At 50.0% G+C, this 14,040-nt stretch overlaps 1 protein-coding gene across 5 annotated transcripts in view; it reads left to right on the top strand.

The window, feature by feature from the left end:
• Window positions 1-14,040, top strand: part of Exd3 (exonuclease 3'-5' domain containing 3) — a 100,233-nt gene that overhangs the window by 76,519 nt on the left and 9,674 nt on the right. For all 5 annotated transcript variants that reach the window (XM_045142331.1, XM_045142332.1, XM_045142330.1 and 2 more), the window contains 2 exons: window positions 7,923-7,976; window positions 8,823-8,954. In XM_045142331.1, coding sequence (XP_044998266.1) covers window positions 7,923-7,976; window positions 8,823-8,954 — 186 coding nt within the window. The remainder of the gene's footprint in view (window positions 1-7,922; window positions 7,977-8,822; window positions 8,955-14,040) is intronic.

Below are 14,040 nucleotides of genomic sequence, written 5' to 3'. Positions count from 1 at the left end.
TCCCAGCACTCGGGAGGCAGAGGTAGGAGGATCGCCAAGAGTTCGAGGCCACCCTGAGACTACATAGTGAATTCCAGGTCAGCCTGGGCTAGAGTGAGACCCTACCTCGAAACCCCCCCCCCAAAAAAAAATAGGGTCTCACTCTACTCCAGGCTGACCTGAAATTCACTGTGGAGTCTAAGGTTGGCCTTGGACTCACAGGGATCCCCCTACGTCTGCCTCCCAAGTACTGGAATTAAAAGGTATGTGCCACCACGCCTGACCTGTTCCACTATTCTGATTTCTTATTTCTGATATGTCCATCTGAGACTGCTCTCCATGAGCTATTGATATCCAGCAACCTTTTAGTTTACTGATGGGCTGGGCGTAGTGGTGCACACCTTTAATCCTGGCACTTGGAGAGGCAGAGGTAGGAGGATCACTGTGAGTTCCAGGCTAGCATGAGACTGCCTAATTAATTCCAAGCCATCCTGGACTAGAGCTAGACCCCACCTCGAAAAAAAAAAAAAAAAAAGTCAGGCGTGGTGGCGCACGCCTTTAATCCCAGCACTTGGGAGGCAGAGGTAGGAGGATCACTGTGAGTTCAACGCCACCCTGAGACTCCATAGTGAATTCCAGGTCAGCCTGGGCTAGAGTGAGACCCTATCTCGCAAAAAAAAAAAAAAGTCTCATTATGAATAAAAATCAAATTTTTCCTATTTTCTCTGAAGCAACTGAGATCATCACAGGGTTTTTTGGTAATCTGTGACTGTGGTGAGTGACATTATTAACATTTTAAATTTAAACTAGTCTTATACTTCTTAGGTTAAACCTGACTTGGCCTTGGATATTACCCTTGTTATATATTTCTTCCTATGCTCTGAGATACTTTTTTTTTTTTGCATGTGTAGTGTTTGTGTGCATGTTTGTGTGTATACATGTGCATACTATGCACATGTATGTAGAGGCCCAAGATTGACATCAGATATCTTTCTCAATCATTCTCTACCTGACTTTTTTTCTTTTTATCATGTTTTTTAAAAAATTTTACTTATTTATTTTAGTCTTTTAAATTTTTGAGGTAGAATTTCACTCTAGCCTAGGCTGACCTGGAATTCACTATGTAGTCTCAGGGTGGCCTCGAACTCACAGCGATCCTCCTACCTCTGCCTCCCCAGTACTAGGATTAAAGGCGTGCGCCACCACACCTGGCTTAATTTTTTTTTTCTTTCTTTCTTTTTCTTTCTGAGAGAGAGAGAATTAGCACACCAGGGCCTCCGTCCATTGCAGTCAAACTTCAGATGTATGCGCCATCTTATGTACATGTGCAATCTTGCATGCTTTCCTCACCTTGTTTGTCTGGCTTACATGGGATCAGATGACAGGCAAAAGTGCAGTCACACCAAAACCTGCTTTGGTGAGCCAATACATTTATTGGGGTCGCCTACAGAGCAGGGTAAGGGGTTGCTTGCAGGAGCAATGGATGACTCAAAGGCAGATGTGTTACAGAAAAGCCCACCCCAGCACAGGGGCTGCCTCAGAGAAGCTCAGTTTTCGGAGCTACCGCACAACCTGCAGGCAGCTCAGCAGGCCAGGTTGGCACCTGCTTGCAAAGCCTGACGACGTGGGTTTCATTCCCCAGCTTACCCACGTAAAGCCAGGTGTATAGAGTGGTGGAGCACTTATCTGCAGTTCATTTGTGGTGGCAGGAGGCCCTGGCCTGTTTATTCAGATTCTCATTCTCTCTCTCCAGTCAAGAAAAAAAATTTTTTTTTTCAAGATAAGGTCTCATACCAGGTGTGGTGTCACACACCTTTAATCCCAGCCCTCGGGAGGCAGAGGAAGGAGGATCACCATGAATTCAAGGCCACCCTGACACTACATAGTGAATTCCAAGTCATCCTGGGCTAGAGTGAGACCCCACCTTGAAAAACAAAAAATTTAAATTTAAAAGATAGGGTCTTGGGCTGGAGAGATGGCTTAACGGTTAAGCGTTTGCCTGTGAAGCCTAAGGACCCTGGTTCAAGGCTCAGTTCCCCAGGACCCACATAAGCCAGATGCACAAAGGGGTGCACATGTCCAGAGTTCGTTTGCAGTGGCTGGAGGCGCTGGCATGCCCATTTTCTCTCTCTCTGTCTCTTTGCCTCTTTCTCTCTCAGTCTGTTGCTCTCAAATAAATAAATAAAAGTAAACAAAAAACAAAAAATATATATATTTAAGGGCTGGAGAGATGACTTAGTGGTTAAGGCGTTTGCCTGCAAAGCCAAAGGACCTAGGTTTGATTCCCCAGGACCCATGTAAGCCAGATGCACAAGGGGCACATGCATCTGGAGTTCATTTACAGTGGTGGGAGGCCCTGGCATGCCCATTCTCTATAAAAACACGTATACATATATATATATATATACATATGTACACACACACACATATATATATTTAAAAGGTAGTAACCTGCCACATCTTCCCATGTATTTTATTTTATTTTATTTTTTACTTTTAAATTTTTATTAACATTTTCCATGATTATAAAAAAATATCCCATGGTAATTCCCTCCCTCCCCACCCCCATGCTTTCCCCTTTGAAATTCCATTCTCCATTATATTACCTCCCCATTACAATCATTGTACTTACATATATACAATATCAACCTATTAAGTACCCTCCTCCTTTCCTTTCTCTTCCCTTTATGTCTCCTTTTTAACTTACTGGCCTCTGCTACTAAGTATTTTCCTTCTCACGCAGAAGCCCAGTCATCTGTAGCTAGGATCCACATATGAGGGAGAACATGTGGCGCTTGGCTTTCTGGGCCTGGGTTACCTCACTTAGTATAATCCTCCCATGTATTTTAAAGTGCCTGTAGTTGGCTCTTGCTGATACTATGTGAGTGCACTGTAAATGCCATACCATGTACTCAGGGAATCGCAACAGGACACAGAACCTGTTCTGTACAGGTGCTACCCTACTGCGCCTCCTGCGCACTACAGCAGAAGTGAGGAGAGCTGGACAGAGGCTGAGGGCCTGTGAAGTTGCGGGGTTCAGCCAGCACACCAGCGCATTCTCAAGGACTCAGCAGAGGGCTCAGGGTGTGGCCGAGTTAAGTTTTGAGGGTTTTTGAGCTTTCTGGAATGGTTTTTTGAATATTTACTGATCTGCATTCAGTTGCCGCCACAGTTGCAGAGCCTGTTTCGTTCAGTATAATGTCTCCAAGGCTCACCTACATCCCATTGTGCCAGAATTTGCCTCCTTTTTAAGGATGAGTAATATTCTCTGGCGTAAGTAGACCATTTTGTGTATTCCTTGCTGTCAGTGGACGCTTGTGTTGGCTCCCTCTTGTGGCTATTTTTGGATACTGAGGCTGTGATTAGAGGCGCGCAATCATCTACAGTCAGTTCTCTAGGGCATACGCCTGGGATCTTGAAACAGCCAGCTCCTATGATAATTCTACATTTAATCTGTTGAGGCATGGCCACAGTGTCTCCCCAGAAGCCACACCACTTGTGTCCCACAGTAGTATGAGGTCTCCAGTTCCTCCAGGTGCTCACTCATTTTGTTACTGTCTTTTGGTTGGTTGATAGTTTGCTTGCTTGTTTGTTTGTTTTTTAATGTTTATTTATTTATTTGAAAGTGACAGACAGAAAAAGAGACAGAGAGAGAGTGAGAGAGAATGGGCACACCAGGGCCTCCAGCCACTGCAAACAAACTCCAGACGCATATGTCCCCTTCTGCATCTGGCTAACGTGGGTTCTGGGGAATCGAGCCTCGAACCGGGGTCCTTAGGCTTCACAGGCAAGTGCTTAACCGCTAAGCCATCTCTCCAGCCCTGCTTGTTTGTTTTTATTCCTAAAACAGGGTCCCGCTGTGCAGCCCAGACTAACCTCCAACCCACATCAATCCTCCTACTGGGATTGTAGGCAGGTGCCCCCACACCTGGCACCATGTGCGCGCATGCGCACACATATGTAATGGTATGGATGTGGAGGTCAGAGGACAGCCCTCACTGTTGGTTAGTATTGGTCCATGCTTTCCACCTTGCTTGAGGCAGGGCAGGGTGTGTCGTTCGCTGCTGCCTTGGCCGGGCTAGCTGAAGCACAAGCTTCCAGAGGCTTCTCTGGTCCCTGCCTCCTCTCATTTTAGATGCCCTTGGATTACAGGTGCCTGATACAGTGTCTCTATTTACATTGGTTCTGAGGATCAGAACTCAGATACTCACACCTGCATGGCAAGTGTTTAATGCACTGAGCCATTTCCCTAGCATCTCCCTTTTACAATCTTTATTGTAAACCAGGCATGGTGGCACACGCCTTTAATCCCAGCACTCGGGAGGCAGAGGTACGAGAATTACCATGAGTTCGAGGCCAGCCAGAGACTACATAGTGAATTCCAGGTCAGCCTGGGCCAGAGTTAGAGCTTACCTGGAAACATCAAAAAAAATTTTTCTTTTCTCTTATTTAGATTTTTTTTTTGTTTTTTTTTTTTTGGTGTTTCCAGGTAGGGTCTCACTCTAGCCCACACTGACCTAGAATTCACTATGTAGTCTCTGGCTGGCCTTGAACTCACGGTGCTGGGATTAAAGGCATGCACCATCATAACCACCTGGAGGATTTAATATATGGTCATACTTTAATCATATTCTTTTTTTTTTTTTTTTTTTTAAGTAGCTCAGGCTGACCTGGAACTCACTATGTAGCCTCAGGGTGGCCTCAAACTCATGGCTATCCTCCTACCTCTGCCTCTCAAGTGCTGAGATTAAAGACATGTGCCACCATGCCTGGCTGATCCTATTCCTTTTCTATTGCCCTCTTTTTCCCCCCTATTCCATTGAACACACTTCTATTGTTTCAATGTTTTATTCTTTTTGTCCTTCCCCATCGTTTATGTCAAAATGTTCATAGGTTTGGGACTGTGCAAGTCATGAGGGTAGCAGCAGCCCCTGTGGGGTCAGGGATGCACCAGTCAGTTCATGTCTGCAGGACACTGTCCCAAAGTACTCCTTCCCATCCTGTGGCTTTTACATTCTTCCTGCTCCCCTTTTTAAATTTTTTTAAAATTATTTACTTATTAGAAAAAGAGAACACAAGCTGTGTGTGGTAGCGCATGCCTTTAATCCCAGCACTGGGGAGACAAAGGTAGGAGGCTTGTGGTGAGTTCAAGCCCACCTGGAGACCACACACTGAATTCCAGGTCAGCCTGGGCCATAGTGAGACCCTACCTCAAAAAACCAAAGAAGAAAGAAAGAAAGAAAACAAGAACATGAGAGAGAGAGAAAGAGAGGAGAGAAAGAGAAAATATATGGGAAAGCCAGGGCCTCCAGCCACTGCAAACGAACTCCAGATGCATGCATCACTTTGTGCATCTGGCTTTACGTGGGTACTGTGGAGTCAAATCCAGGTCATTAGGCATTGCAGGCAAGCATCTTAACCACTGAGCCATTTCACCAGCCCCCTGCCCACTTTATTTTTTCTTTTTAGTTTTTCAAGTTAGGGTCTCACTCTGGCCCAGGCTGACCTGGAATTCACTCTGTAGTCTCTGGGTGGCCTCGAACTCATGGTGATCCTCCTACCTGTGCCTCCCGAGTGCTGGGATTAAAGGCATGCGCTACCATGCCTTGCTCTCCTCGCCCCTGTTTCTGCAATGTTTCCTGTGCCTTGGAGTGTATAAGATGTCTCATTTAGTGTTGAGCTCTTGACAGCTTCTTTCATCCTTGAAAAGATTTGAGTCTCCTCTGTGTCTACCACCATCTCCACAGAGAAGTTGCTCTGGCCAGCAGTGAGAGCAGCACTAATGTTCTTTTTGCCAGTGCCCGTGTGTGTGTGTGTATGTGTGTGTGTGTGTGTGCTATTCTAATGGGAGAAAAGCCTTTCTTCCTTCCTTTCGATAAGGTCTCATGAATCTTAGACTGTTCTTGAACTTACTGTGTAGCTGGGGATGGTTTCTTGCATCTACTTCCCAAAGGCTGTGAATACAGGGATGTACTGTCATGTCTGGTTTTATGCTTTAGTGCTGGGGATCAAACCCAGGGCTTCCTGCATGCTATGCAGGTGCTCTGCCCTCTGAGCCACCTCCCCAGCCCTTTCTTTTCACACTCCAGAAGTGGATTTGATGTGCAAAAGTGTCGTATCCATGTGTTCAGGCCAGGTACAGTTTCCTGAAACTTCCTTGTGTCTCCCTCTTAGGGTTTTATCATTTCTAACCCCCCCCCCCCACATTCTTGTGTTGGTCTCACAATCGCCAGAGATCACTCATGACTTTCACAGAACTGCTCTGAACACAGATATCACGTGTCTGTCATCCTGTTCTGTCACATCTGCCACCTCACCGACAGGCACTTTGTCCCTGTGGTCCACAGCCACCCTGCTGGCTCTGCTTCCCTCTGACATGACATTTGTAGTCTTTGACAACCTCTGTTCTCCCTGGTCCAGTGAGACATGCTTGCCTCATCCATGGTCAGCATTTTCTGTCTTGGTCCTAGAAGCAGCCATTTCTCCTATTGGTGTGGCAAGTACTTGGAAGCTGCCACATCCTGTTTGCAGGTCTCAGCAGTGGGCAGAATGGTGGGAGACTTTTTGTTTCAATTTGTTTTGTTTGTTTTTAAATAACTTTTTCTTTTTTTACTTTTAAATTTAAGCAATACTGTTTTAAGTTCTTACAGGGGCTTCAGAGATAGCTCAGTAGTTTAGGGTACTTGTTTGCAAAGCCTGACAGCCAGGTTTGATTACCCAGTACCAACGTAAAGCCAGATATACAGAGTGGCACATGCATCTGGAATATTTTGGAGGGGCAGGAAGTCCTGGTGTGCTTATGCCCCCCCACAACCCTCTCTTTGCTTTCAAATAAATAAAAATATTTTAAATGTTTTATTTACTTTTTTATCTGACAAAGAAAAAATGGGCATGCCAGTCCTCTAGCCACTACAGACAAACTCAAGATGCATGTACCACCTTGTGCATCTGGTTCACATGGGGCCTGGGGAATCAAACCTGGGTCCTTTGGCTTTACAGGCAAGTGCCTTAACTGCTAAGCCATCTCTCCAGCCCAAATAAAAATATTTTTAAAAATAAAAACTGAATTCATATAGAAGCTTTCTGTTTGGATCTGGACTGTTTTATGTAACATCCTTCATTTTAATTCATATATCTTTTTTCTCACCTACAAGTCTTAATGCTCACACCAGCAAAATGATCACATCAGAGCTAGGGAGATGGTTCAGTGGTTAAAGGTATTTGCCAAGGTGCAATTCCTCAGTACCCATGTAAAGCCAGATGCACAAAGTGGCACATACATTTAGAGTCTATTTGCTTAGCTGGGCATGGTGGCATACACCTTTCATCCCAGTACCCAGGAGGCTGAGTTAAGAGGATCATCGTGAGTTCAATGCCAGGCTAGACTACAGAGTGAATTTCAGATGAGCCTAGACTACAGTGAGGCCCTGCCTAAAAAAAAAAAAAAAAAAAAAAAAAAAAATTAATATATAGTTTAGCTCCATAGAGGTAAGCTGGTTGTTTCCACATCTCTTTTTCATTGATCTCATTTTCTGCAGATTTTTAGAGATTGCTTTTACAGTTTTATTTTGTTTGTAACTAGCTGATCATGGTGGCACATACCTTTAATCCCAGCACTCGGGAGGCAGAGGTAGGAGGATCATTATGAGTTCGAGGCCACTCTGAGACTACATAGTGAATTCCAGGTCAGCCTGGGCTACAGCAAGACCCTACCTGGAAAAAACAAAAAACAAAAATAAATAAATAATAATTTTGTTTGTAACTATATGAAGTATTCTCATTCTTCAAGATCCCATCTGTAATATAACGTGGTGCCCAGGCTGTGGGCTGCAGGTTCTGATGGCATCGAAGCTTCATACTAGTTGATGGCAAGGGACAGAAACATAAGTGGGTGGGCAGGGGCAGTGGAGTATCCTCACCCTGCTGGTTTCCTTCCTGCACAGATGGCCAGGCAGGAGGGAAGAATCATCCTGACATCCGGGATGCCGAACCACAAGGTGAGTGCTGTGACCTGCTGGTGTCTAAGTCCATCTCCCAGGGACCCACAGCCAGCCTGGCCTCTCCCATTCCCAGCACCTAAAGGTCTGCTTACATGGGGCCGATGAGAGTAAAAGACTACCCCACCACAGGGGGCCCAGAAGAGGCCATAAGTGGGATGGGGAGACTGCTCAGTGGTCAAGGTGTTTGCTGCAAAGCGTAAGGACCCAGGTTTGATTCCCCAGTAGCTACATAAAGCTAGATGCACAAGGTGGTGCTTGTGTCTGGAATTCATTTGCAGTGGCTACAGGCCTTGGCATGCCCATTCTCTCTATCTGCCTTTTTCTCTTTCTCTATCTCAAGTAAATAGGCAATTTTTAAAAAGGGGGTGGGTGTGGTGGCACATGTCTTTAATTCTAGCACTTGGTAGGCAGAGGTAGGAGGATTGCCATGAGTTTGAGGCCACCCTGAGATTACCTAGTAAATTCTAGTTCAACCTGGACTAGAGTGAGACCCTACCTTGAAAAAACAAAAAAAAAAAGGGGGGGACCTGGAAAAATGGCTTACTGGTTAAGGCACTTGCCAGCAAAGCCAAAGGACCCAGGTTCAATTCCCCAGGACCCACGTCTGGAGTTCGTTTGTAGTGGCTGGAAGCCCTGAAGTGCCCATTCTCTCTCCTCTGTTCTCTCTCTCTCTATCTATCTCTCTCTCTTTCCCTCTCTCTCTCTTCCCCTCTTTCTCTCTCTCTCTCCCTGCCTATTTCTCTCACTCTCAAATAAAGAAAAATGTTAAAAAGAGGAAAAAAGAAGCCGTAGGACGTTCTGTGTTGGGGCTGCCCCTGGTGCTCAGTGGCCATGTCTTTGCAGCTCCAGGCCCAGGTTGGGGCTGGGCGCTGCCTTTCAGTGAACTGCGCCCTCAGGGCCCAGCAGCAGGCCAAGGACGTGCTCAGACACTTCAATGTGCGAGTCACCCATGCAGACATCTTCAGCCGCTGCCAGGTGAGTCTTGTGTACCTGTCTTCTTGGGCGGGGAGCAACTTGGGAGGCAGGCAAGGACCAGTGTGTCCCAGTACAGTGGTGGAGATTTTGTCCATGGAAGCCGAGCCCTCAGTCATCTTGTCACTTCCTCCCACTCCTCATCGGACTGTATGCAGAACAGTCACTGCAGCCTGGGGCAAGTCGGTGTCCAGTGTACTAGCCAGGCTGGCATGGCTAAGGGAGTGGCCTCAATGGACATAAACTTGGGGATTTACCCTGGCTCCTGAAGCACTCCAGAGATGAGCCAAGAGAATGTGCAGAAGGCAGCTTTCAGGGTCTGGGTCTCTTCAGGGAGTGTCTGGGATTATACTTGTGTATGCAGGCTTCCCAGTCAGAAGTTAAGGTGGGGAGGGGGGCTATGACCACTACTTTTGGTATTTTGGGCCCTGGGCTTAGAAGCCTTCCATGGAGCAACAGCCTGAGTGGCCCTGAGGATGCCACTTTTAGGGTCTCTGCCCACTTGCCTGGCTGGGAGGGACAGAGTCAGCCCAGGCCTGAACCAACCCACCTGGCTGGGAAGGGGACAGTCAGGCCGGGTTCCTCTCCTTAGCAGTGTGAAAAGTGTGGAGGAAAGAAGAGGCGTCCCTGGCCTGTGCGATCTGACCTGCAGGCCCCAGTGTCCTGTGGGGACAGTGGCTTCTTCCCTCATGGCACCTCACTGTTAGGAAGTGTGTTTGGGGCCTTTTCCTTCAGTGCTGAGCTCCAGGGGTGACAGGAACCACGTCGGTAGCGGCCTCTCTTTGTCTGAGCTCTCGCCCGGCAAGTGTTGTAAAGACCCCAGGATGTCCGGGACGCCTGGGGAGGCATTTTAATGAGCTTTTCAGAACCTAGGCTGCTGCTTTTTCTTGAGAAAACAGGAAGTTGGGTAGCTGGGAGGAAGCCCCTACTCGGTCCAGAGCCGCGTGCAGGCAACAGCTCGGTGTCTGGTGTTGCCCAGAACCACTCAGACCTGTGAGCACCAGACAGAGGGAGGGCACTTTGGCACCCATGCATGGACAGTGGGGGTTGGCAGGGAAGGAGCCCAAGGCTTGGCTAAATAGACCCAACTGCAGCCAAGCATACTGAGGCTCTTGTCCTGGCATGAGAAACAGACCTAAGGACAGAGATTCTGAGAGGGGCAACCAAATCAGGGGCCAGCAATTACCCAGGCCAGAAGGGGTAGCACCTGGCCATTCTAAGACAGGACAGGCATGAGGCAGAGCAGGAGTGTAAGGGCCCGGGTTTCAAACGCAGCGGGTGTGGACACTGTTTGAAGGGCTCTTGAAGATCTAGCCTGGTGAAGCCATTCCTGCAACAGAAGCAGAGTATGGAAGAATTTGCTCATGGGCTGCCTCAGTCCTCACCCCACTGCCTAGCTGGGGACTTGCCCAGACCCATCTCTGCCACCATGTCCAGCTTAATACATCCCACAGGAGCCCATGCAGCTGCCCTGGCCAGGGAGCAGATCCCACCACAAGGCCACACCAGAGCACGGTATACACAGGGCCGGCTCCTTAGTGAGGGAAGACAGTGGTTGAGAGCACCTTCCAATACACACGAAGAATTTCAGGCCAACTTGAGGGGGTCAGGTGAGTGAGAAAAGCCTCCGACAAGTGACCCCCGTGCAGGTGCTGGGCGGTGAGGGCAGGCAGAGTTTGATTTGCCTAGGAAAGTCGGCTGCAGATGGCTCTGACACTCCAGCTGCAGCCCCAAGGACCCTCTGTGTGTAGATGGGCCCCTGCCTGGCTCTGGAGTCCCAAGAGGTTGTCAGAGCATGAAGGGCCAGGGCTTCAGTCCACATAGTTGAGTATCTGTGCTGGAACAGTCTTCCCAGGACTGGGCAGGCCTTAGGCCACATTCCCACCACTCACTCCAGAAACACCCCAGCTGCAGCACTGCCAGCCATCCTAGGAGCCTGACCTCGGCAGCCAGCTGGGAATGTCACAGATGGCCAACCACCAGCACCCTCCCTGCCCCAGTGCCAAGTGAGGTCCTGTCCTCGGGGTCAGTAAGGACACTGGAAAAGCACCTCAAGGTGAAGCCAAGATTTGGTGCAGTAACCCAGGGAAGGCCCCGTTCCAGGTGTCTGCAGATTTCTACTGTGACTCATGAAGGCCTCAGCAAGGACATACTGGTTCCCTGTCCACCCAGACATCAGAGAGCCACTGTCCACTCAGCTAGAGTGTAGCACACTCAGGTCTGCCTCATCAGGGTCACCCTCCTCCCTGGACCTGCCCCCACGGGCCTGGCTCAAGGCACAGGATCCTGACTCATAGCCCCTACTGTCCCAGAGCTGGCCACCTCCCTGGAGAGCTCCTGCTGCCTGCTGAATTTCCATTTTCTTTTCCTTTCTTCTGCTATTTTGGTGCTGTTCCCGGAGGGAAAACCCACTCGACAGCAGTGTTCCCAGAGTGAAGCCTGGGCTTTTCGGGCTAGCGCTGGGCCAGAGCAGGAAGTGATGGCAGAACTGGGGTCTAGGGCCACCAGGACCAGCTTTCCAGGGATGTCTGAATGAAAGAGAGATGCCAGGCAAGGAAGACAGAACTCACAGTGGGGACTGCCCATCTGCCCACCCCAAGAGCCACAGGCAGGCATGGAGTGACAGAGGGGCTCCCAGGAGGAGGCATGGCCCTTAGAAGCTGGACTTGGGGGAGGGGGAGGGCTGAATCTGTCCATCAAGAACGTCCGCTGAGGGGACGTTCCCAGCACTATCCACCATGGGAAAATATTTTATCAAAGAAATTTGAGTTTTAAAAAAAAAAAACTTAAACATGAACCCCTGACATGGCTGGACGTAATGTCTATTTTTACTGTCCCTCTGGACCCCCCACCCATGGTTGGGGAATGGATTCGAGCCCTTATGGAGACATGTCCTGAAAGAGTGACGTCAAGCCCTCGGAAGTGGGTATCCCAAGAGGCCAGTGACCCCCCACCTCAGGGAGCTCTTGGGCAGAGACAGCAGTGGGGGTCCCCCCCCCAGCCACAGAAGGAACTGCAGTTGGGGAGGTGAGCTTTAAGGACCCAGCCCCAGGCATCATAAACCAGAGGGGCCTCAGGGGAGTGGACTAAGGGACATGTAAGACAGTGCCCCAGCCTCTAGGCTCAGGGCCCTGGGACCTGCCAGTTCGACCTGTTCACCTAGAGTGGTCCTGGAGTTCCCATCCTGACAGACACACAGATGCACAGGAAGTTGTGCAGAAGCCCTAACCCTCTCAGGCTTTTGTCCTTCTCACCAGCCCTGACCTTCTCCCACACTATCACCCCAGGTCACACACTCCTGGGGTGCAGGAGAAACCCCCACCCAAAGCCTCCAGGGGGAGCAGCCTCTAGGAAGGACAAGCCTGTGGCATAGCAGGGTCCTGAAAAGAGAGACCCAGGATGGGCCCCCCCCGAGGTGGAACACAGCCTACCCCCAGTCCCAAGTGCTGTGGATGTAATGAGTTTCGACGTTTTCAGAAAAGCCCTGGGGCTGAGCCACAGACTGGTCCCTGGGGAACTAAGGGACTTGGACTCCATTGCACAGGGACAACCTGGCTTCGGGTGACTCAGAGCCGACCTCAAACCACTTTAGGGAGGATCTTTGCACTGTAGTAGCTGCCTATACACTTTACACCTTCTGTTGCATCCTGACCCTCCCCCCCAAGATGCCATGAGAAGTCCCTGGAGATTGCTTTAAGTATGCAATAAAGCCACTTGTAGCCCTCCTCTGTCTATAGCCTACCCCTCTGGCTCTTTAGGGAACCCCCCGCCATGAATGATCTAACCAGAGGGGCCCTTTAAGCAAAGGTGGAAGGGCTGTTCCATCCCTGGAGTCTCAGGAGAGTTGGGCCACCTTAGCAGTGGTAGACATGATGGATGAATAGTCAAAGAGTCTGAACGGACAGCCGCGGTGACGGTGTCAGCCTCTGCAGTCCAGGAGCCTTGGAAAAATGGTCAGAGCGGGGAGACTTCTGAGCAAGCACAGGCCGGGGTCAGACATGTCAGAGGCTGGGCCCGGCAGTCACTGCACACAGCCAGCATTATTCTCTAGTAGGTTCGTTAGGATTCTGTGAGCAGCAATCAGGAGACCTATCAGAGACCAAAAGGGCCTTCACCGGCTGGATACACCTAAAGCCAGCTCCTCATTCCCCACTCAGGTTAGGCTCCAGGACACTGGGAGGGGACAGGAGACAGGGGCCTCTCAGGAGCCCTTGTCCAGGAGCAGTTGCCCTCCTCAGGGTTAAGCATAGTATTTCCCTTGACTTGGACGTGGTCAGAGTTAGGGCATCCCAGAAGAGTCCAAATGTCAGAGAGCTGTCCAGCACATGAGGCCCACCCTTTGCTGGGTGGTCATGGACCTGGCTTCAGAGAGTGTCTGTCCACTCATGCTCAGGTGGATGGGGACCAAACCCCTTGGGGTTCAAATGAATGGAGTGAAGCTGGTGGGGCCAGAAGGGCAGCGACCAGCACTGTAGGGAGGTGGGTGTGAGGAGAATGCTGGGGGTGATTCTGCTGGACCTGTAGGCAGTGGCCTTTGGGATACATCCCGGTGGGCAGGTCACCTGCGTGGACAGCAGCTAAACAGTATATTCCAGGGCCACTTTCTTCCTCCTGCACCCGACCTGGGGTCCCTGTACCCCTCCTAGGTCAGCCCCAACCAGGACCACTTAAGCAGAGCAAAGGAGCCTTCTCCCCTACTGCCCCACCCCCATGCACCTCGGCAGATGATGCCTCTATGCCTCACACTTGCCGACCAAGGTGTGCTACACACACACCCCCCCCACCCCCAGGCCGCAGGCCTGGTCCTTGCTCCTGTTCCCAGTGCCCTGCTTGTGCCAGCCAGCATTCACCCCCAGCACATTCTCTCTCTCTCTCTCTCTCCTCCACCTATCCTGGTCAGGCAGTCTCTCCTCCCTGGCCCACACGACTGCCTGGCACCTGCCGTGGGGTCGGGGGGCTCGGCGTGGGCCCGCCCCCATGACCCCTGGCTGGGCAGTGCCCGCGCCCCCGGGGACGTCGAGGCGGCCCGCAGCACGCACCCCTGCGACCCGGGCGGGAAGGCGGCGCGGCGGCCGTTTGCTTTTGAATC

The sequence above is a fragment of the Jaculus jaculus genome, chromosome 1, assembly GCF_020740685.1.
Source record: "Jaculus jaculus isolate mJacJac1 chromosome 1, mJacJac1.mat.Y.cur, whole genome shotgun sequence".
NCBI lineage: Eukaryota > Metazoa > Chordata > Mammalia > Rodentia > Dipodidae > Jaculus > Jaculus jaculus.
This window is presented reverse-complemented; position numbering and strand designations above follow the sequence as displayed.